At 42.2% G+C, this 24,922-nt stretch overlaps 1 protein-coding gene across 2 annotated transcripts in view; it reads left to right on the top strand.

Annotated features, from left to right (window-relative positions):
- Positions 1 to 24,915, top strand: part of LOC311099137 (F-box-like/WD repeat-containing protein TBL1XR1) — a 31,321-nt gene extending 6,406 nt beyond the window's left edge. Inside the window, exons 3-16 of one of the 2 annotated variants that reach the window (XM_084139799.1) lie at positions 8,611 to 8,716; positions 10,662 to 10,807; positions 12,660 to 12,894; positions 13,900 to 14,032; positions 15,610 to 15,751; positions 16,228 to 16,291; positions 16,459 to 16,500; positions 16,616 to 16,713; positions 17,298 to 17,480; positions 17,916 to 17,990; positions 18,183 to 18,310; positions 18,726 to 18,891; positions 19,236 to 19,337; positions 23,847 to 24,912. In XM_084139799.1, coding sequence (XP_083995925.1) covers positions 8,659 to 8,716; positions 10,662 to 10,807; positions 12,660 to 12,894; positions 13,900 to 14,032; positions 15,610 to 15,751; positions 16,228 to 16,291; positions 16,459 to 16,500; positions 16,616 to 16,713; positions 17,298 to 17,480; positions 17,916 to 17,990; positions 18,183 to 18,310; positions 18,726 to 18,891; positions 19,236 to 19,337; positions 23,847 to 23,873 — 1,599 coding nt within the window. In that variant the 5' untranslated portion in view covers positions 8,611 to 8,658 and the 3' untranslated portion in view covers positions 23,874 to 24,912. Of the gene's footprint in view, positions 1 to 8,610; positions 8,717 to 10,661; positions 10,808 to 12,659; positions 12,895 to 13,899; positions 14,033 to 15,609; positions 15,752 to 16,227; positions 16,292 to 16,458; positions 16,501 to 16,615; positions 16,714 to 17,297; positions 17,481 to 17,915; positions 17,991 to 18,182; positions 18,311 to 18,725; positions 18,892 to 19,235; positions 19,338 to 23,846 lie in introns of both variants that reach the window. The other variant, XM_084139800.1, reaches the window with a different exon arrangement.
- The last annotated feature ends 7 nt before the right edge of the window (positions 24,916 to 24,922 follow it).

The following is a 24,922-nucleotide window of genomic DNA, read 5'->3' as shown; positions in this document are numbered from 1 at the left end:
GTTTGGAGGAAAAAGGGGGTAGCTTGCAAGCCGAAGAACACCATCTCAACGTGAAGCACGGGGGTGGCAGCATCATGCTGTGAGGGTGCTTTGCTGCAGGAGGGACTGGTGCACTTCACAAAATAGATGGCATCATGTTGAAGGAAAATAATGTGGATATATCGAAGAAACATCTCAAGACATCAGTCAGGAAGTTAAAGCTTGGTTGCAAATGGGTCTTCCAAATGGACAATGACCCCAAGCATACTTCCAAAGTTGTGGCAAAATGACTTAAGGACAACAAAGTCAAGGTATTGGAGTGGCCATAACAAAGCCCTGACCTCAATCCTATAGAACATTTGTGGGCAGAACTGAAAAAGCATGTGCGAGCAAGGAGGCCTACAAACCTGACTCAGTTACACGAGCTCTGTCAGGAGGAATGGGCCAAGATTCACCCAGCTTATTGTGGGAAGCTTGTGGAAGGCTACCCGAAATGTTTTACCAAAGTTAAACAATTTAAAGGCAATGCTACCAAATACTAATTGAGTGTATGTAAGCTTCTGACCCACTGGGAATGTGATGAAATAAATAAAAGCTGAAATAAATAATTATTTCTACTATTATTCTGACATTTCACATTCTTAAAATAAAGTGGTGATCCTAACTGACCTAAGACAGGGAACTTTTACTAGGATTAAATGTCAGCAATTGTGAAAAACTGAGTTTAAATGTATTTGTCTAAGGTGTATGTAAACCTCCGACTTCAACTGTAGGTGTTCCTTTTGTTCAGGTGTGAAAGGGCAATGTGGAGCGCAAAATATGAAAAATAGAAAATAAAATGTATGCCCTCACTAACTGTAAGTCGCTCTGGATAAGAGCGTCTGCTAAATGACTAAAATGTAATAGAGATTGCATCATCTGTAGATCTGTTGGGGCGGTATGCAAATTGGAGTGGGTCTAGGGTTTCTGGGATAATGGTGTTGATTTGAGCCATAACCAGCCTTTCAAAGCACTTCATGGCTATAGACATACAGTGAAGGAAAAAAAGTATTTGATCCCCTGCTGATTTTGTACGTTTGCCCTCTGACAAAGACATGATCAGTCTATAATTTTAATGATAGGTTTATTTGAACAGTGAGAGACAGAATAACAACAACAAAATCCAGAGAAACGCATGTCAAAAATGTTATAAATTGATTTGCATTTTAATGAGGGAAATAAGTATTTGACCCCTCTGCTAAACATGACTTAGTACTTGGTGGCAAAACCCTTGTTGGCAATCACAGAGGTCAGGCGTTTCTTGTAGTTGGCCACCAGGTTTGCACACATCTCAGGAGGGATTTTGTCCCACTCCTCTTTGCAGATCTTCTCCAAGCCATTAAGGTTTCGAGGCTGATGTTTGGCAACTCGAACCAGCTCCCTCCACAGATTTTCTATGGGATTAAAGGTCTGGAGACTGGCTAGGCCACTCCAGGACCTTAATGTGCTTCTTCTTGAGCCACTCCTTTGTTGCCTTGGCCATGTGTTTTGGGTCATTGTCATGCTGGAATACCCATCCACAACCCATTTTCAAGGTTCTCACCCAAGATTTGACGGTACATGGCCCCGTCCATCGTCCCTTTGATGCGGTGAAGTTGTCCTGTCCCCTTAACAGAAAAACACCCCCAAAGCATAATGTTTCCACCTCCATGTTTGACGGTGGGGATGGTGTTCTTGGGGTCATAGGCAGCATTCCTCCTCCTCCAAACACGTCGAGTTGAGTTGATGCCAAAGAGCTCAATTTTGGTCTCATCTGACCACAACACTTTCACGGCCCTGTATATGTGCTTTCTTGAGCAGGGGGACCTTGCGGGCGCTGCAGGATTTCAGTCCTTCACGGCGTAGTGTGTTACAATTGTTTTCTTGGTGACTATGGTCCCAGCTGCCTTGAGATCATTGACAAGATCCTCCCGTGTAGTTCTGGGCTGATTCCTCACCGTTCTCATAATCATTGCAACTCCACGAGGTGAGATCTTGCATTGAGCCACAGGTCGAGGGAGATTGACAGTTCTTTTGTGTTTCTTCCATTTGCGAATAATTGCACCAACTGTTGTCACCACCTCATCAAGCTGCTTGGCGATGGTCTTGTAGCCCATTCCAGCCTTTTGTAGGTCTACAATCGTGTCCCTGACATCCTTGGAGAGCTCTTTGGTCTTGGCCATGGTGGAGAGTTTGGAATCTGATTGATTGCTTCTGTGGACAGGTGTATTTTATACAGGTAACAAGCTGAAATTAGGAGCACTCCCTTTAAGAGTGTGCTCCTAATCTCAGCTCGTTACCTGTATAAAAGATACCTGGGAGCCACAAATCTTTCTGATTGAGAGGGGATCAAATACTTTTTTCTCTCACTGTAGTCATTTAGACAGGTTGCCTTAGTGTTCTTGGGCACAGGGACTATGGTTGTCTGCTTTAAACATGTTGGGATTACAGACTCAGACAGGGAGAGAGAGAAAATGTCAGTGAAGACACTTGCCAGTTGGTCAGCGCATGCTCAGAGTACACGTCCTGGTAATCCTTCTGGCCCATAATATGGACTTGGTCTTTTACCAAATTGGGCTATATTCTGTATATCACCCCTACCTAGTCACAACACAACTGATTGGCACTAAACGCATTAAGAAGGAAAGAAATTCCACAAATTAACGTTTAAGAAGGCACACCTGTTAATTGAAATGCATTCCAGGTGACTACCTCATGAAGCTGGTTGAGAGAATGCCAAGAGTGTGCAAAGCAGTCATCAAGGCAAAGGGTGGCTACTTTGAAGAATCTCAAATGTAAAATAGATTTGTTTTAACACTTTTTTTGGTTACTACATGATTCCGTATGTGTTATTTCATAGTTTTGATGTCTTCACTATTATTCTACAATGTAGAGAATAGTAAAAAGAAAGAAACACCCATGAATGAGTAGGTGTGTCCAAACTTTTGACTGGTACTGTACATTTTTTTGTGGATTTTATGGTTGAAGGCTTATATTTAGCCTAGGTATAATTTTACAAGTCCTGAATTCTTTAGGTTATTCCTGACTGTTTTAAATACAGTGTATTGACCCTTAATTGTACAACAAATCTTATTTAATGAAAACGGTAAAAAAAAATTGATATGTTGTGAATCGCCGATAAGTTTGAAAAGGCCATATCGCCCAGCCATAGGAAAAATGACAAGACATACTTACCATCGTCCGAACGCTGTAAATATTTGCGTGGGGTAATAGGAATACACAGCCATGGCAATTAATAAACGCTTCAATCCATTTTAGTTTGGCTTCTCGAGCTGTAGCTGACATGATTTCCTGCACATTAACTCTCAAGGCCCCCGGCTGTGACTTATGGTTGGAATGTGCCGTACAAACAGTGCTGTGCTGTTTTAACGCATTCACACTTCAGCCTTGGGCCTCGTGTTCAGAGAGAGAGAGAGCTGTCCTTGGGCAAAGTGCAAAAGGTGAGATACAGTATAGCCCACAGACAGGGTTGTATACAAATAGACCACATTCCTTTCCACTGAAATGTGTAGAGCAAAATAAATAATAATAATAATATGCCATTCAGCAGACGCTTTTATCCAAAGCGACTTACAGTCATGTGTGCATACATTTTGACGTATGGGTGGTCCCGGGGATCGAACCCACTACCCTACTACAAGCGTCATGCTTTACCAATTGAGCTACAGAGGACCACCAATAGAATGGCTGGCATTCCTTTTGTTGTTATTTTGTTGACGTATTGAACAAGATGGCCATAATTAGCATCTCCGATCTAAAGTCGAGCTGAGGATCGATGGTTCCAGGGGCCTTCTCTTCATATCAGAGGTTTAAGGCCAAGTGGGATCCACGTCCCTGTTTATTTCCACGGTCCTGTTTAACCTATACGGGATCGGTGTCTCTTATACGGGACGGTTGAGCTAATGTGCGCTAATGTGATTAGCATGACTGTTGTAAGTAACAGCAAACTTTCCAGGATATAGACATGTCTTATATGGGCAGAAAGCTTAAAGTCTTGTTAATCTAACTGCACTGTCCAATTTACAGTACAATTTACTATTGTTTGAGGAGAGTGCACAACAACAAAAAACGTATCACTGCAACTGGTTTGATACATTCACCTCTGAAGGTAAATAATGTACTTACATTCAGTAATCTTGCTCTGATTTGTCATCTTAAGGGTCCCAGAGATAAAATGTAGCACAGGTTTGTTTGATAAAATCCATTTTTACATTCAAATGTAGGACCTGGGTTCTACAGTTTGAACCCCTGCTCTCTCTGGCTCCGCACCCACCCCGCCCGGCCATCTAGATGTGTGAAAGTTAGTGTATAAGCTAATGATCCATCATGTATGACATTCCTGGGAGTGTGTAAACTTACATTTTGTATTACCATATCATTTTTGTATGTTCTCTATAGTTATGTACTAGAAAATGTATCAATTGACCAATTTGGCACATTTGGGCAGGCTTGATACAAAATAGTCCAGTATTGCAACGCTTCACTGGATCAATCTGAAACTTTGCACACACACTGCTGCCATCTACTGTCAAAAATCTAAATTGCGCCTAAACTGCAATATTATATTGTGGCCTTTCTCTTGCATTTCAAAGATGATGGGGGAAAAAATTACAAAATAGAAAACGGATGTTTTTTGGTTTGTATTATCTTTTACCAGATCTAATGTGTTATATTCTCCTACATTAATTTCACATTTCCACAAACTTCAAAGTGTTTTTCTTTCAAATGTTATCAAGAATATACATATCCTTGCTTCAGGTCCTGAGCTACAGGCAGTTAGATTTGGGTATGTAATTTTAGGCGACAAATGGAGGGAAAAAGGGTCCGATCCTTAAGAGGTTAAACAGTGTGTGGCTTCGCTTGAATAAATACGCGTCTCAGGGATACAAACTATGCGGGATGTTATTCCTGAACCCCCCCCCAATTTCCTTTCCCCCAGTGGTTTTGTCCACATGAATCAGCCTGCCCTCTTAAGAAGGGCTCTGTAATTATTTCCAGTTGTGGGGGTAATGAATGGAAACTGGTGCTTTGCCTAAGGGCCAGGATGGATCACTCCACAACCCACCAAAGTGAAATTCAACTCCATGATAGATTTTACTGCCAAATGAGGATCACTTTGGCTGTAACCACAGAGTGTTATGAAATTGCCCCAAAGTAGGTCAGGCAAGGTGAGGGATCAAAAGGCGTGCCATTTTGATATGGTGTTACGTAGTGGAGTTATGTCATCTGTTGGCAGGGCTCCAGACTGAGACTATTTAGTCACATTTTGCGACTCTTTCACTTAGCTGTGCAAGTAAAAAAATTAAAATAATTGGTCACACAGGTTTAAATTGGTCTCAATGGTGCGAGCTGCACATTCTACTTGGTCAACACAACTTTGGAAGCAACTAGTTGTCCGTATTAAAGAGAGACTCCCCCTAAAAAGCAACTTTTCGTTTTGAAAATGGCCTGTGTGTCATCGATATGAGTCAGAAACATTCTAGTGTCAAAATGTACTACAAAGTGTAAATAGGATGATTTTGGTCATAAATTCAGTCTCGTCCAAAACGGAGATTTGCGAGATGATAGGGAAAAAATGGTATGCCACGGAATGAAGGGTACCGTAAAAGTTTTCCTTGGGTTGGGTTTATTTAAATCCTGCCCACAGCTGGCAGCACCCAATCCGATCATAATGCCAATGGTCAATTTTGTTTGACATTCGATATCGCTATGGGGATAGTTAGGGACCATCAGTAAATTACATAATGTAATAGCTCCAAATTTCAATGACTTAACTACAAACCAACTATAAATTGTAGAAGTTCATATACAAATATTGAAAGCATTTAATTTAATGAAAAGAGCAAAATGAAATTATTGTCCCATTTACATTGTGTAATTTATTGATGATCCCTAACTAGCACCAGAGATAGGCTATCCAATGTCAACCCAACCTTGCCACGGTCGCACACCAGCCGGCTGAAGCTAATTGGCGAAAGAAGATGGCTAGAACTAGCTAGCCTTGGCGACTTCGACACAAGACCTGGTTAGACTGTTTCAAGTGACACTATATATAAAAAAATATGTGGACACCCCTTCAATTAGTGGATTAGGTTATTTCAACCACACCCATTGCTGACAGGTGTATAAAATCGAGCACACAGACATGCAATCTCATAGACAAACATTGGCAGTAGAATTTCCTTAGTGAAGAGCTCAGTGACTTTCAATGTGGCACCGTCATAGGATGCCACCTTTCCAACAAGTCAGTTCGTCAAATTTCTGCCCTGCAAGAGCTACTCCTGTCAACTGTAAGTGCTGTTATTGTGAAGTGGAAATGTCTAGGACCAACAATGGCTCAGCCGCAAAGTAGTAGGCCACACAAGCTCAGAACAAGACCGCTGAAGCGCGTAGCACGTAAAAATCATTGTCCTCGGTTGCAACACTCACTACCAAGTTCCAAACTGCCTTTGGAAGCAACGTCAGCACAATAACTATTCGTCGGGAGCTTCATGAAATGGGTTTCCATTGCGGAGCAGCCACACAAGCCTAAGATCATAATGCGCAATGTCAACCATCGGCTGGAGTGGTTTAAAGCTCGCCGCCATTGGACCCTGGAGCAGTGGAAATGCGTTCTCTGGAGTGATGAATCACACTTCACCATCTGGCAGTCCGACGGACCAATCAGGATGTGGCGGTTGCAGGAGAATGCTACCTGCCCCAATGCATAGTGCCAACTGTAAAGTGTGGTGGAAGAGGAATAATGGTCTGGGGCTGTTTTTCAAGGTTCGGTAAAGGGAAATCTTAACGCTACAGCATACAATGACATTCTAGACGATTCTGTGCTACCAACTTTGTGGCGACAGTTTGGGGAAGGCCCTTTACTGTTTCAGCATGACAATGCCCCCCTGCACAAAGTGTGTAACATACAGAAATGGTGTGGAAGAACTTGACTGGCCTGCACAGAGCCCTGACCTCAACCCCATCGAACACCTTTGGGATGAGTTGGAACGCCGACTGCGAGCCAGGCCTAATCGCCCAACATCAGTGCCTCACTAATGCACTTGTGGCTGAATGGAAGCAAATTTCCTGCAGCAATGGTCCAACATCTAGTGGAAAGCCTTCCCAGAAGAGTGGAGGCTGTTATAGCAGCAAAGAGGAGACCAACTCCATATTAATGCCCATGGTTTTGGAATGAGATATTCGACAAGCAGGCGCGTGACACTGTGAATATTTTTTGGGGGGTGCCACCAAATCATGGGCTGGTTCCACCAACTGAAAAAGTTAGTGGCACCAGTGCCACCAGGGGAAAATGTTAGTGTGGAACTCTGCGTTGTGAGTTCATCGTGGCTTTTTACGCCTTGTTATATTGACTCAGGGTATTTGCATGGATCTATTATGCATTTACAGTGCCTTGCAAAAGTATTCATCCCCCTTGGCGTTTTTCCTATTTTGTTGCATTACAACCTGTAATTTAAATGGACATACACAAAAAAGTCCAAATTGGTGAAGTGAAATGAAAACAATAACTTGTTTCAAGAAATTCTAAAAAATAAATAACGGAAAAGTGGTGTGTGCATATGTATTCACCCCCTTTACTATGAAGCCCCTAATAAGATCTGGTGCAACCAATTACCTTCAGAAGTCACATAATTAGCTGTGTGCAATCTAAGTGTCACATGATGTCAGTGTATATATACACCTGTTCTGAAAGGCCCCAGAGTCTGCAACACCACTAAGCAAGGGGCACCACCAAGCAAGCGGCACCATGAAGACCAAGGAGCTCTCCAAACAGGTCAGGGACAAAGTTGTGGAGAAGTACAGATCAGGGTTGGGTTATAAAACAATATCCGAAACTTTGAACATCCCACGGAGCACCATTTAAATCCATTATTTAAAAAAAATGGAAAGAATATGGCACCACAACAAACCTGCCAAGAGAGGGCCGCCCACCAAAACTCACGGACCAGGCAAGGAGGGCATTAATCAGAGAGGCAAAAAAGAGACCAAAGATAACCCTGAAGGAGCTGCAAAGCTCCACAGCGGAGATTGGAGTATCTGTCCATAGGACCACTTTAAGCCGTACACTCCACAGAGCTGGGCTTTACGGAAGAGTGGCCAGAAAAGTTATGCACGCTCAGGTTTTCTGTTTTCTTGTCTTATTTCTTGTTTGTTTCACTTTTCATTTTTATTTTGCATCTTCAAAGTGGTAGGCATGTTGTGTAAATCAAATGATACAACCCCCCCCAAAATCAATTTTAATTCCAGGTTGTAAGGCAACAAAATAGGAAAAATGCCAAGGGGGGTGAATACTTTCGCAAGCCACTGTACAATCTAGACTACATGTTGAAAGTCAATGTTGCCACTTGCCAAGACTCCCAAGTTCAAAAGAAAGCTCAGTTCCAACTATATACATAGTCACTAATCAGTGTAGTAGTAAGCTGAAGTCCATCGGCAAGCGTTCAAATGTTCAACCATGACGAAGGCACTGGGTTCATTGAAGTGTCTGTTTAATCTGTTAATAAGTATCTGAGTATAACACAAGTTGTACAGTATTGATATTTTTTTCAGGCTATGTGTTGTAACTATGTGTGTGTGTCTCTCTCGTCCTAGGCTCCCATTCCCTTCGCTGACCCCATGGTTTGACCACCAGGATTAAAAATGAGCATTAGCAGTGATGAGGTCAACTTCCTGGTGTACAGATACCTGCAAGAGTCAGGTAAGACCCACATCTGATCTACTGTGCATTCGGAAAGTATTCAGACCCCTTGACTTTTTCCACATTTTGTTACTTTACAGCCTTATTCTAAAATTGATTAAATGTTTTTTTCCCTCATCAATCTACGCACAATACCCCATAATGACAAAGCAAAAACTGTTTTTTATAAATTTCAGCAAATTTATAGTATAAAGCATTCAGACCCTTTACTTATTACTTTGTTGAAGCACCTTTGGCAGCGATTACAGCTTAGAGTCTTCTTCGGTATGACGCTGCAAGCTTGGCACACCTGTATTTGGAGAGTTACACCCATTCTTCTCTGCAGATCCTCTCAAGCTCTGTCAGGTTGGATGAGGAGCATCGCTGCATAGCTATTTTCAGGTCTCTCCAGAGATGTTAGATCGGGTTCAAGTCCGGGCTCTGGCTGGTCCACTCAAGGACATTCAGAGACTTGTCCCAAAGCCACTCCTGCGTTGTCTTGGCTGTGTGCTTAGGGTCGTTGTCCTGTTGGAAGGTGAACCTTCGCCCCAGTCTGAGGTCCTGAGTGGTCTTGAGCAGGCTTTCATCAAGGATCTCTCTGTACTTTGTTCCGTTCATCTTTCTCTCGATCCTGACTAGTCTCCCAGTCCCTGCCACTGAAAAACATCCCCACTGCGTGATGCTGCCACCACCATGCTTCACCGTAGGGATGGTGCCAGGTTTCCTCCAGACGTGACACTTGGCATTCAGGCCAAAGAGTTCAATCTTGGTTTCATCAGACCAGAGAATCTTGTTTTTCATTGTCTGAGAGTCTTTAGGTGCCTTTTGGCAAACTCCAAGCGGGCTGTCATGTGGCTTTTACTGAGGAGTGGCTTCCGTCTGGCCACTCTACCATAAAGGCCTGATTGGTGGAGTGCTGTAGAGATTGTTGTCCTTCTGGAAGGTTCTCTCATCTCCACAGAGGAACTCTGGAGCTCTGTCAGGGTGACCATTGGGTTCTTGGTCACCTCCCTGACCAAACCTCCCTAACCAAGGCCCTTCTCCCCCGATTGCTAAGTTTGGCCGGGCGGCCAGCTCTAGGAAGAGTCTTGGCGGTTCCAAACTTCTTCCATTTAAAAATGATGGAGGCCACTGTGTTCTTGGGGACCTTCAATACTGCAGAAATGTTTTGGTACTCTTTCCCAGATATGTGCCTGGACACAATCCTGTCTCGGAGCTCTACGGACAATTCCTTCGACCTCATGGCTTGGTTTTTGCTCTGACAGGTGTGTGTGCCTTTCCAAATCATGTCCAATCAATTGAATTTACCACAGGTGGACTCCAATCACGTTGTAGAAACATCTCAAGTAGGATCAGTGGGAACAGGATGCACCTGATCTCAATTTCGAGTCTCATAGCAAAGGTTCTGAATACTTATGTAAATAAGGTATTTCCGTTTTTTTTAAATTATATATATACATTTGCCAACATTTCTAAAAAACTGTTTTCGCTTAGTCATTATGGGGTATTAGGTGTAGATTGATGAGGAAATGTTTTTATTCAATCCATTTTAGAGTAAGGCTGTAACTTAACAATATGTGGAAAAATGGAAGGGATCTGAATACTTTCCGAATGCACTGTATATCTTCTCATAAACTTTGTGCTGTAGTTAGTTCCAGAAATAAGTGTCTCACCCTTTTGAAAATTGTTATTTGAACTATTTGGGAAAGCAACACGTTTTCCATTATCAGATCTGCAATTTATCTAGCTAAAATTTAGGAAAAATGCTTAATATCTCAAACATTTCTGCTACCATAATCCCCAAAATGAATCTTAACTGACTGCTACCCAGACACAACCAGGTTTGCCTGCTGGGTATAAACTCTGCAAGGTGAATGTAAACATAATGACGCAGTGGTGTGGTGATTAAAGGACAGCGGTGTACAACACTCATTTTCCCCTCCGTCTCTCTACATCCCTCTGCCAGGCTTCTCCCACTCGGCGTTCACCTTTGGCATAGAAAGCCACATCAGCCAGTCCAACATCAACGGAGCCCTGGTTCCCCCTGCTGCCCTGATCTCCATCATCCAGAAGGGCCTGCAGTACGTGGAGGCAGAGGTCAGCATCAATGAGGTCAGTACCCACAATGCTAACTTTCCTATTTACTGACTGTACCCCACGCTAACCGCTAACTTACATTGACTGTGTAGCTGCCGTGCTAACCTTTGAACTCAATACCTAAATGTAAGACAGTAGAAGTTACCCCTTACCACAGATTTAGGATCACATTACCCTCCAATCCTAGGAAGCACAATCCTATGACATCATCAGGACTATTGCCCTGATATACACTACTGGTCAAAAGTTTGGACATACATTGTAGAATAATAGTGAAGACATCAAAACTATGAAATAACACATATGGAATCATGTATTAACCCACATTTAAAAAAACAAATCAATATATATTTTATATTTGAGATTCTTCAAATAGCCCTCCTTTGCCTTGATGACAGCTTTGCACACTCTGCACACTGTGATATGATATTTTGGCTATATCGCCAGCCCTATGTTAGACATCCGCTGAAATATTAAAATGTAAAGAATGGAACATAACATTTTAACTTTTGAGTAAAATTCCCCTTTTTAATGAAAAAATATCTGACCCTGTATCACTGGTCAATGGCAACTGTGTTGAAACCCCAAACATATGTCTCAGGGGTCGCGATAATGCAGGATTCAGCTTTTTTCACACAGAAAAGCAAAGAAAAAAATACAGAAAAAATACTTGCTGCATTTTGTAAACGAAGATCTAAAAATTAACCAAGCCATGCATCACACAGTCCCTTTCCCCTCTGTGTCTCACTCACTCAATTGTGTTCTAACTGATGGGATACACAAGCTACATTCCTTGCACAAATTCAAAATGGACTGGTTGACTGAAGTAGGGAAATATGTGTTCCAACAATGAGCTGCAATTTTGGAATAACTGGGTAATTTTCTGCTTAGGCTACTTTGCGGTTGTCATTATTTACCACATCCACAAAGTAAAAATATTTTTATCAGAATCATTAAGCCTACTCCCACGGGGGGCCAGTATGAAAAATGTATGCACTCACTAACTGTAAGTCGCTCTGGATAAGAGTGCTAAATGACTAAAATATACTCACCAAACAGATATCTTGGCCTTAATTCATCCCCATGCAGTGTTCAATGTAGAAGTGTTAATCCATTTAGAACATTCCAAGGAACAGGCAGAATAAAGTAAAGCGAATGTCTGTATATTGAAAAGAAGACAGGTTTTAGTTTGTAACCCTGAAAAATGTGTCTTTCAACTTGCCAATTAAGTCCTGTTTCAAATGATCACTCTTTGAAAATAACTGTTCCAGTCGCGAGATGCGAATTACTTCGCACTATTCTGTTCTATTTTATTCTGTTATATTACATGTTTTTTTTATTATAAAATAGGTGTCTTGACTGATAAGGGCTCGGGAAGTAGTGTCTTGTCTGCTAAATTAACAAAACAAGGATATGTCATTACACAGACATCGGCTTCTACAAGAAAGTGCCACACTGCTGAGGTTACTAACATTTTGAAGATTGTATTCCACGATATAACCAGTTGATATTACAGGTTCAATAAATTAATCTTAAATGGCACTTGTTTTTTATTGACTGGATATATAATGAGGCAATTTAGCAATTAGGATTCGTTATCTGTAATGGTTATGATAAATTAGGCATTGTTGCACACTGTTGGCATATAAATCAATGCACACATTTTTTCCCTTGTTCTACAAATAGCTCTTTTTTTTTTGTACTTGATAGAAAATCATGCGAGTACTTTAACAGTCAAAGGTCAAATGGCCATCCCTGTATGAAACGCAGGTGAAATCGATTAAAACGCAGATTTTTTGATGGTCAGCATTTTGAAAATGCAGATTTCTGAAAGCTAAAGCTGCGACCCCTGTATCTTGTCACCCAGGATGGCACTCTGTTTGACGGGCGGCCCATTGAGTCGCTGTCTCTGATCGACGCTGTGATGCCTGATGTGGTGCAGACACGGCAGCAGGCCTACCGGGAAAAGCTGGCCCATCAGCAGCAGGCAGCCGGGGCTGGCAGCACCAGTGGCACCCAGGGCCCCCAGCCTGGCGGCGCTAAGAACGGAGAGGGGGGAACCGCTGCCAACGGCGAGGAGAATGGCGCCCACGCCTTAGCCAGTGAGCAGAACCTTTCATTATGACACCTCTTTTATTTTAGTTGAATTTAAAAATATATATATTTCGTAATAGTTAACATGATATCATAACCAGGGTTGCGGTCAATTCCAATTTTATTGGAAATTCCAATTCCATTCTTGAATTAATTTATGAAGTGAATTCTATTGAATTCAAGTTATGGGATTGGAATTGTGTTGGAATTAGACTGTTTGAATTGGAATTGTAAAAACAATTAATCAGTTAATGGAATGAATGCACTTAGTATACAAAATGGATTGCAGGATTTGTTTGAAATGATTTCAACTGATTTGTATATTTGGAGTATAGCGAAGCACGCTGAATATTGACATGATCGTCCTGAAAGCCTGAGGGAATTGAATTCAAATCGGAATTTTGGGAATTCTTGGGGATAATATTGAACTAGGAATTGAATTCTTGGAATTTACCTAACATTGGAATTGAGAGGAATTGAATTGTCTGAATTCAAAAACTGACCTGAAATTTGAATTGAATTAAATGGAATTTACAAGTAGAGGGAATTGAATTAAGATTGTATTTATGGAATTAACCCCTGGTCATAACAGTAAAAATGATTTACAATACATAGACCTACATAATCACACCTCTTGAGTTTAAAGCACAACCGACGGCGGAGATGGTTTGACCTTTTCCTCGCAATCATTTCTACTAACTCTAGCGTAGGTTTAGCTGCTACTCGACAAGCCGGACCAATGAAAATCTCTACCTTTCTCCCGTCATGGATTTAACAGTGGTCGAAATTCCCTTCAGCCAATGCTTACATCAATCCTACACTTTTAAATGATGATCGGGGCATGTTCAAGTGCACAGTTAGGAGATTCAGGGCGCAGCCCAAGACCTCTGTATGTGACCTGTGAGTGTGTCTTCCATAGAGATGGATAGCGGACAAGATGGATATAATCCGTTTGATACAAAGATGAGTCCTCTATCTAACTCTAAGGTGTGTTCCATCCCCTCCCCCTCCAGACCACCATGCAGACATGATGGATGTGGACGGGGATGTGGAGATCCCCCAGAACAAGGCCATGGTGCTGCGAGGCCACGAGTCCGAGGTGTTCATCTGTGCCTGGAACCCCGTCAATGACCTGCTCGCCTCCGGGTACAGAACCGACTCCTATATCCTTCTTCTGTTTCTTTTCTCTTTCTGACTTCTATTTCTCTCGGCTTCTGTTTCACTGTCTCTTTTTCTCTCCTACTCCTCTCTCCTTTTTCTCTCACCCTCCTATCACTCACTGTCTCCCTTTCCTGCTACTTCTCTATCCCTGTCTCTCTTTATAGAGAAAGACAGCCTAAAGATAAATGATTTCTGTTCATGAAGTAAAATCCCCCTTCATATAGCATTGCCCGTTTTCATGATGAGAAGTATGCGTTGACCTACATTTTGATGAGCAGAACTTAATCAAGGAAGTTTACACTTAAGATAAATAATGTGTATATTTGGCAGGTTTATGTACTCTCATATCTAATTTAATCCTGAGAAGTGTGTTTTATTAGCCCTTTACACGCGTACCTGTATACAGGTTGAAAATGGAAGATTTGGGCACTAATAAGCGCCTCAATTGGAACGTAGTGGCTGTACAGTAACATGCTATACATGACGTCAGCGCTCTCTCCTCAAAGAGTGATCATTTAAAGCAGGGCTCAATTTGGTGAGTTGAAAGACGATGTTTTCAGGGTTACAAGATATACAGACAGACGTTCGATTTAGTTTATTCTGCCTGTTCCTTGGAATGTTCTAAATGGATTAACAGTTCCACATTGAACACCGCATGGTGATAAATTACGGCCATGACATCTTTTTGGTGAGTAGGCCTAGGCTTAATGATTCTGTTCTGAACAGAATGAGCCTATGTTTGTTTATTGTGAAGACAATTTGCGGCAGCAAACGCACCTGAATGCACTCTTTCTATGTGCACCAGAATTATGAGCTGTTTCTCTGAATTGCCTTGTGAAAGCCCAACACTGTAAGATCGTATTTTATAACTTAGCTAATCATGTTGGCAATAGAACAAGCTTTCAAATCATGCCCACCTGACCCAGATTGCTATTTATAATGGACCGCTTTTGGATTGCGTAAACAACAACAGTAATTGTGTGATGGTGGGGATGCAGGGTTGTATTCCAAACGAAACAACTACAAGTGAGCTTGCTCTAGTTCCTCAACGGCACAGCTAGGAGAGCAAAAAATATTATTCTTTGAGTCATAAAAGTGTATTGAAATTGCTTAGGAACTGTGCACACTTTGGAGATGTGTGGCCACTTGGAGACACCAGTTAGTCCTCTCACTCAAACCCTTGTTATTTTTTATTATGTTGTTATTTTCATTATCAACAAATGCAGCGAAAAGTACAATAAATGTAAAATGCACATAAAAATCAACAGTGTAATGTTTGGATTCAGTCTTGAACAGTTGTGTAGTCAACTGTATCAGGTGAACTGTTGTGTACTCACCTTTGGTCTAATAATTTTCCCATTATCTCCAAATTTTATGCATTTTCATATTTCTTCTGTAAGAAACATTTCAATTTAGCCCTATCCATATAGGTCAATTCCCACGAGGGTTAATGTTGCTATGTTTTAGGCTGACAAGCAGCCAAAGAAGTTGCACGTTAGATGACAGTGTGTAACTCGTGTGTGTGTGTGTGTGTGTGTGTGTGTGTGTGTGTGTGTGTGCAGGTCTGGGGATTCAACGGCGCGGATCTGGAACCTGAGTGAGAACAGCACAGGCAGCTCCACCCAGCTGGTGCTGAGACACTGCATACGGGAGGGGGGCCAGGACGTACCCAGCAACAAAGACGTCACCTCACTGGACTGGAATGTGAGCGAGAGAGAGAGTGTGTGTTTGAGGTGGGGGTGGGCAGACAGACTGTGTGTGTGTACACATTCTGGTGTGCGTGTGTGTCTCAGCTGCCAAAGGCATTCTCTGGCAGCGCTTCCCAACCGGAAATATGGGATGGCTTCGTTCCCTCCCATGGAAAATGCAGGGCTTTCACTACTGCTACTCAGAATTTAGACTTACAGTAGAGCAGGCTGTCATTTTCCCCTGCTCTACAAGTTGCTGGAGGATACTGAACCAGCATTTAAGTACTTTTGGCCAAATCACAACTTGATAAGCAGGAAAAACTGACTGTTGTTTGATGTCATCAGGAGATTTAAGCCAACATTTGAGTAATTCACATAAATCTCTAATTAGGATCAGGGCCTTGTTTTGTCCCAATTTTGGGTGCAACAGAAACCCAGAACTACAGGTTATTGGTCCGAAAAATGACTAACTGATGAATTTCTGTCTTTCAGAGTGAGGGTACGCTGTTAGCCACAGGCTCGTACGATGGCTTTGCCAGAATATGGACTAAAGACGGTAAGCAATTTAAAGATACACTATGGGCATGCTAATTGTTTATGTAAAATTTTGTCTTGAATCCTTAGTTTTAGGCAAACAATATAAGCTTTTGCTCACGGGCGAGGGGAGGAGTGCCGCTTTCTGTCCAATGAGGTCATTTCTGGACAATATTTCTGTCTATTTAGGGGACCCCTTTGTGTGGCTCAAGAGCAACCTCGAAGGCAAAAGTTCCGTATTGCCTCTTTTAATGTCAGAACTTTCACATCTCAACATTTCTAAACAGAATCACAGATGGTCTGAAGTTCTCTTGCTAAACAAGCACCATGACATGTTTTTTTGCAGGTAACCTCGCCAGTACCTTAGGCCAGCACAAGGGTCCTATATTTGCCCTCAAATGGAATAAGAAAGGCAACTTTATCCTCAGTGCAGGAGTAGATAAGGTAAGATAATGGTTTGTGTGTTAAAAATGTCTGCATTGGACTTTTATCTCAATATCAAATCATTTCTGGGTAACAATGAAGTGCCTTACTGTGAATTGTTTTCAATGAAAATGGCCAAAAATATACAAAAATAGCTTCTTAGCAAAGAGCAATTTCTCAATTAAGATTTTTGCTAGGACTGTCTGGTTGTTGTCAGAGTGGGGAGGTGAAAACTGAAAACTAGCTGTTATTGGCAGAGAGGTTTAGAACGCTCTTTCTTATTGGTCTATTTACATTTACCGGCAGGCCAAAACTCCATCCCACCAAAACAGGCTGAAATTTCAGGCGGTCGTTTCAAACAACTCTTACATTAAAAGGGCTTTATCATATTTGTCACAAGGGTTTTCTTAAAATAAAGAAACTTTTTTGACCTCACTGGGCCTTTTTAAAGAGAAGAAAACGTGGAGAAAGCCATTTAAGAATAAAAGAGACCAGATGTTTAACATCCCTTTAAATGTAATTGATTTGTCATGGTGTGGTGTCATTGTGTCATTTGTCACTCATATGATGAAACGACTCTGACAATATATCTGTCTCTCGTTTAGACCACCATCATTTGGGACGCTCACACAGGGGAGGCCAAGCAGCAATTTCCCTTTCACTCAGCGCCGGCCCTGGACGTTGACTGGCAGAACAACAACACGTTTGCCTCCTGCAGCACGGACATGTGCATCCATGTGTGTAAGCTGGGCCAGGACCGGCCTGTCAAGACCTTCCAGGGACACACGGTAAGACCGGAGACTGGACTGGCTCTCTGGCCTGGGTGCATCTCAATTGTCTCTTCTCCCTGTCACATTAACAATGGCTGCGTTAACACAGGCAGACCAATTCTGATCTTTTGCTCAATTATTGGCAAAATATCTAATCTGATTGGACAAAAGACCAACTATTGGCAAAGATCAGAATTAGACTGCCTGTGTAAATGCAGCCATTGTGACCGACATTGATTAATCTCAATAGTCTAAAGTGGCATCCTCGAGTTCAAACGCACTGATCTGAATATAGAGGATAGGTGAAAGCTTTTGCCCATCCTGTTCAATCACATCACTGCAGGAAGTGCCTTTGTACAGTTGATGCTCCCTTTTTGTGCACTGCTATATTATAAAGTTCACTAAATGTTTCCTTGTATCCCTCCTCATCATCCCTTTCTCTTTTCCCTCTAGAATGAGGTGAACGCTATCAAGTGGGATCCTACGGGGAGTCTGCTGGCCTCCTGCTCCGACGACATGACACTCAAGGTCAGTACACACAGACACACACACAGCTCACAAAAAGCCTCCTAACTACTGCCAAATATGTATTTCATGGAGTAGGAAATAATAGTACAAAATAAGTTTTACCGGGGTCTACTTTTGGCTGCAGTTTATAATCTCTTTGATTGGAGTCCTCACATCTCTGTCTCTCCCCTCTCCCCTCTGTGTCTCTACCAGATCTGGAGTATGAAGCAGGACTTGTGTGTCCATGACCTGCAGGCTCACAGTAAGGAGATCTACACCATCAAGTGGAGCCCCACGGGGCCTGGGACCAACAACCCCAATGCCAATCTGATGCTGGCCAGGTAAAATAAGGCTAGGAACCACTCCAACTCCCAGCATTCCTCTGGGAAACACTCCAACTCCCAGCATGCCTCTGGGGGTTTGTGCTAATAAGAGGTTTTGTGTCAAACAAATGCATTTAGGATCTGTAAGTGACGTAGTATGGAGTCATGTATGTTCATTCTATGCATCTCGATCTGCTGCATTCTGTTTGCCCCAACGGAATAGATCCCAGGATAGTCACTGTAATCAAATTAAAGTATATTTCTCTTTCCTCTCCTCCTCTCCTTTTACTCTCCTAAATTGCTTCGGGGCGCTGCGCTGGGGCTGACCCTGTACTCCCTCCCAAATGTGTTGTGTCTTGGAGGTTAGGAGCAGAGCAAAATATGAATTTCCTTTCCAAGATGGACACTAAAGTACTATTCTATCTCCCCCCAGTGCGTCGTTTGACTCGACTGTGCGCCTGTGGGACGTGGAGCGCGGCGTGTGCATCCACACGCTCACCCGCCACCAGGAGCCCGTCTACAGTGTGGCCTTCAGCCCCGACGGGCGCCACCTGGCCAGCGGCTCCTTCGACAAGTGTGTCCACATCTGGAACACACAGGTACAGGACGGAATAACACACACACACACTCGCTCATCTCACTCATACGTCATTCACATCTCAAGCCCAACTGTTTATTGCAGGGCTAGTCTGATGGTCGATGCATGGGTTTGAATATTTAGGTCCAAATCCTAACTTGAGATCTGAGCGCATAACTCTGACTTTCACATAAATCATGCGTTGATTTTAACGGGTGACTTGTCCTAACTATTCTCAAGTAAGGATTCAGCCCTAAGTGAGATACGTGTAAGGAAGTAAACATGATTGAAATTGACCTGTCCCCATTTCTCTTGATTATCATTGTTTTGCTGATCACATCCCTGTCTGTCCCTCTGTCTGTCCAGACGGGTGCTTTAGTTCACAGCTACAGGGGAACGGGGGGCATCTTCGAGGTGTGCTGGAACGCCACGGGAGACAAAGTTGGAGCCAGCGCGTCGGACGGATCGGTAAGTCTCACCAGCCGCCTCTTCATGGCCAGGAGTTATTTTCCTGATTTCAGAAGGAACTGAGAAGGGAAAATATTAGACCACAGTTAAAAGCTATATCTAGGGTCCCAAGATTTTCCTGGTCACGGCACGTGGGGGGTCAATGCAAATAGTCCGGGTAGCCATTTGATTAGCTGTTCAGGAGTCTTATGGCTTGGGGGTAGAAGCTGTTAAGAAGCCTTTTGGACCTTAGTCTATTAGTGACACTTTATATGGATAGTGGAACTGTGCTCATTGCAACTCGCATGCCCCGCCCACCTGAGGATCTGTCTTTTTCAGCTATATATTTCCTGTGTTTTTGAGGGGTGCCAAATCCACTTGTCACTTAAATTTCGCTGGATTGATTGCTTTCATTTTACTCCTGCGACTCTTTCATACTCTTACTTGTGCCTGTCATTTTTTCCCGTTTAAGTTACAACTGTGGAAATGTTTGGAATGACCTGTCAAGCACACCCCGGTAATGGCTGAAATGGGCTCAATGGAATACATAATCTTTCCGTTGCATCTATAAGAACGCTAAAGCTTCGTCTGGGATTTAACACATCTCGACACTTGCATCACAAGAAACATAACTTTTTTGTGGAATTGAAAAAAGTAATCAGTTGATACAGTTGAAATGTTTACAAATTAGATGAGCAGAAATAAAAGCAACTTCCGAAAATGGACACTCGGATTATAGTGATATTATGTCTGATCTCGCAAACAATGTAAATTGTGTATACTATAGAGAGGTGTTATCTAGAGCCAAGCGTGTTGATTTTTAATCAGAGCGTATCCTGCTATTGACACACTTGTTGAATTATGCAACACAATGTGACAACAGTAATTAATGAGGCAGTAGGCTATAGCGCGAATGTTCCAAAATGCAAGCAATTACCGGGAAACCGCTGTTCTCGAAAGTGACTGCAAATGCGATTCTGCAAGTAATGCTTTTATTACATAGATGCATTTTTATGGTGAAAATTATCTTCCTCAATCTTGAAACTCAGGCACAGCCTATGTATGCCAGTTAGGTTCTACACCGGTTATAAACTGATTAATATGCTTAATTTTAAGAAGTTATTTGGCCACTTTAGTTGTGATAAAAACCTTATCAAAACATATAGGCCTATGGGCTAGGATACATGCGGTGTGCGACTATGATTTGAAAAAGTCGCAAAAAAAAGGTATGCGCTGTTTCTTGCCTTAATACATAAGCTGGGCATCATTCACAAGCGATAATACATCATTCACAAGTGATAGGCTAATATTGTCACCCATCAGACTTGTTAATTTAATGTTGCCTTTACATATACTAAATATATGTGTGAATATTAGTTTTGATTTAGAATGGACCATTATCATGCACCTGTCTCAGAACAGGGGCATTTGAAAAAAAAATACATGTCATCTATGCACTTAAATAGCGAATGGAGGACTATGCAATTAAATAGCGAATGGAGGACGCTTTTCCCGTGGTTCACTTTCATGCCAGCCAGGTAGGCTATACTCCTGTTGTAAAGAGAAGCAATGTGCTTAATATTAGGAAAGTTGAGAAATAAATATAGTAGGCCTAGCCTATAGAAAGCTGATGGGATCCTCCTCTTTTTAATGGAGGCCATCAAAACTCTGCCTAAAGAAATGTTGTGCAACATTAGCTCATGGGCACTCATGAAGTGTTTGATTAGATGTTCTATTACATTTGCATTGATGTCAGAGTGATTAGAGGGACAATAGAGTGCAGTTAGCAAGTTTGCTAGACTACTAATGTCCATCAGCAGCATCAGAGAATGGAGAAGCCTAGTTACCGTGACTAAACGGTCACATGGAATTTGACTGCCGTCATGACTCGTGGCTCAGTTGGTAGAGCATTGCGTTTGCAACGCCAGGGTTGTGGGTTCGATTCCCACGGAGGGCCAGTACTGGGAAAATGTATGCACTCACTACCGGTGTGGCGGTAATACAGTCACCGTAACAGCCCTAATTCCACCCCTTTATGTACTCATATATGCAAATACACCCAGTGTATTTATGCAAATAAGGCACATATGTTTTATTTTAACACAAAATATAAAAGAAATACCTGTTAAATCCACTTTAATCAGTGTAGATGAAGGGGAGGAGACAGGTTAAATAATGATTTTTAAGCCTTTTGAGACATTGATTGTGTATGTGTGCCATTCAGAGGGTGAATGGGCAATACAAAATATTTAAGTGCCTTTAAATAGGGTTTGGTAGTAGGTGCCAGGCGCACCGGTTTGTGTGAAGAACTGCAATGCTGCTGGATTTTTTACTCTCAACAGTTTTCCGTGTGTATCAAGAATGGTCCACCATCCAAAGGACATCCAGTCAACTTGACAAAACTGTGGGAAACATTGGCATCAACATGGGCCAGCATCCGTGTGGAATGCTTTCGACACCTTGTAGAATCCACGTCCCGACAAATTAAGGCTGTTCTGAGGACAAACGGGGAGGGGTGCAACTCAATATTAGGAAGGTGTTCCTAATGTTTGGTATATTCAGTGTATATGTGCAGTCTAAGAAAAAAGGAGAATGACTAATTAAATACCTGAATTCCATACCAAAATCCCTGAACTTCATTCATTATTTGTCCGTTCCGGTAAAATGTTTTATGCGCTATAATTCATTCAATACCTGATGGATTTAAAACATTCAAAACATTTGGAGTGTCTTCATCCATTGTCCAACTGTTGCATTTATTCATTTATGTTTTTAAATCATTGTTGCTAGTGCTAATGATCTGTAGATGTACAGTGGGGAGAACAAGTATTTGATACACTGCCGATTTTGCAGGTTTTCCTACTTACAAAGCATGTAGAGGTCTGTAATTTTTATCATAGGTACACTTCAACTGTGAGAGACGGAATCTAAAAAAAAAATCCAGAAAATCACATTGTATGATTTTTAAGTAATTAATTTGCATTTTATTGTATGACATAAGTATTTGATACATCAGAAAAGCAGAACTTAATATTTGGTACAGAAACCTTTGTTTGCAATTACAGAGATCATACGTTTCCTGTAGGTCTTGACCAGGTTTGCACACACTGCAACAGGGATTTTGGCCCACTCCTCCATACAGACCTTCTCCAGATCCTTCAGGTTTCGGGGCTGTTGCTGGGCAATACGGACTTTCAGCTCCCTCCAAAGATTTTCTATTGGGTTCAGGTCTGGAGACCGGCTAGGCCACTCCAGGACCTTGAGATGCTTCTTACAGAGCCACTCCTTAGTTGCCCTGGCTGTGTGTTTCGGGACGTTGTCATGCTGGAAGACCCAGCCACGACCCATCTTCAATGCTCTTACTGAGGGAAGGAGGTTGTTGGCCAAGATCTCGCGATACATGGATACATGGCCCCATCCATCCTCCCCTCAATACGGTGCAGTCGTCCTGTCCCCTTTGCAGAAAAGCATCCCCAAAGAATGATGTTTCCACCTCCATGCTTCACGGTTGGGATGGTGTTCTTGGTGTTGTACTCATCCTTCTTCTTTCTCCAAACACGGCGAGTGCAGTTTAGACCAAAAAGCTCTATTTTTGTCTCATCAGACCACATGACCTTCTCCCATTCCTCCTCTGGATCATCCAGATGGTCATTGGCAAACTTCAGATGGGCCTGGACATGCGCTGGCTTGAGCAGGGGGACCTCGCGTGTGCTGCAGGATTTTAATCCATGACAGCGTAGTGTGTTACTAATGGTTTTCTTTGAGACTGTGGTCCCAGCTCTCTTCAGGTCATTGACCAGGTCCTGCCGTGTAGTTCTGGGCTGATCCCTTACCTTCCTCATGATCATTGATGCCCCACGAGGTGAGATCTTGCATGGAGCCCCAGACCGAGGGTGATTGACCGTCATCTTGAACTTCTTCCATTTTCTAATAATTGCGCCAACAGTTGTTTCCTAAGTCCTAAGACTAAGTCACTTTGGATAAAAGCATCTGCTAAATATTAAATGGCAAATGGTATAAATGGATGTTCAGCTAACTACCTTTCCAGTATCTGTTTTATTCATCAAGTGTTACAGCTAGAGCAGTAAACATAATGGTTTTTATGTCAATAGTTGCAGCTGTGGAGTAGTTACTCAAACAGATAGTTTGTCAATCGGCTTGAGCATCTACGGATAATCGTTAAGGGATTGTCCTAGTAAAGTGAGGCCCACCACCAATGATCTCCTTGCATAATGCAGTGTCTATTGACAGGGACGGTTAGGAAGTCAATAGCTATCATTCTGACTGGACTTAAGAGGTTTTACACGTGGAGCAGCTGAGAGTTCTAAGATTGAATAATGCATGAAAGGAAGTGTTTTTCAGCACTGGAAACAGCACTACTTAGACTAATAATGGATGTGTGTTTGTTTCATTGTTAAGGCCAGGGGTTTCCCTGGTCTGGTCACATGGTCAGGAAAAAAGCTCCTGGCCCTGCTCATTACATATGACCTTTAACCTCTCTCTCTCCCTCCCTCTCTCTCTCTGTTCCAGGTTTGTGTATTAGACCTGAGGAAATGACGCTCGTTTGGGGAGCCATGGACCGACTACGAATGTGTACATAGCCAAAATGACTGTCCCGGTCTGTCGTCTACACTGCTGTAGTCCCATCAGAAGCCATGGCCCGCCATCACAACCACCACCACCATTACCATCACAGCCAAACAGAGCGCCCCAACACCCCCATAAACACACAGACTACCCCTCCAGAAAAGAGGTCAAACTAACCCCCAGCAAAGGGGATCTGGACTTCCCTCAAGTCAGACTCAGACCCACAGGAGAGAAAAATGACTATTACGGTCACCGAGACAAAAATCACCTGAAGAGAAGAGGACCCATTGCATACATACCAAAATATCTGAAATGTTTTGTTTTCTTTATTTCTTTTTATCCTTTATACCAGAAATGAGAAATGTAAAGCTTTTTTTCCCATGTCGTTGGTGTGTGCATATTGTACATGTCCACATTTTTTGTCGTCCTGTAGCCACTTTGTTTTGCTTTTGGGGTTTACTTATTTTGCCGTAGGTTTGTGTTACATGTTGAGAGAGGTAAGGTCAGTAGGATTTTTGTTTTCTTTTATAATTTGGATTTCAAACTGTTATTGGGAGAACTCCATTCATTTTGGCACTGTACATACATGTTTTTGTGGTTCAAGAATACATTGAACAACAAAAAATATATATTTCTAAAGTTGAAATGGGTTAATTTGTTTTCAATTCTGTTGGTCGTTCTGCTTTTTTTCAGTTGACCTAAATCCTTTTATTTACATTTTTTGGGGGAGAGCAGTTAGTGGGGAGGAAAGGTGCCATACGCATACTTGTTCTTCTTATTACCTTTAGAAATGGTTTCAGATGTGCAAAACTGTTAGCTTAATAGATCTCTGAGAATTCGAATAACCTCTTGGACTTAAAGATCATCACTGCAGCTACTAGAAAGCCCCGTCCTCTTACATTCTAACTACATGTGATGTTAGATTTTGAGTGCTATTCACAATATGTTGTTCCTCCACAGTCCATCGCGTGCTAAGCTAACCAATGCTAAATGATAATCAGACTAAGCCATCACTAAGT

This window comes from Coregonus lavaretus, assembly GCF_964263955.1.
Source record: "Coregonus lavaretus genome assembly, chromosome: 23".
NCBI classification, from domain to species: domain Eukaryota; kingdom Metazoa; phylum Chordata; class Actinopteri; order Salmoniformes; family Salmonidae; genus Coregonus; species Coregonus lavaretus.
The sequence above is the reverse complement of the archived record's forward strand: the minus strand, read 5'-3'. Positions and strand labels throughout refer to the sequence as shown.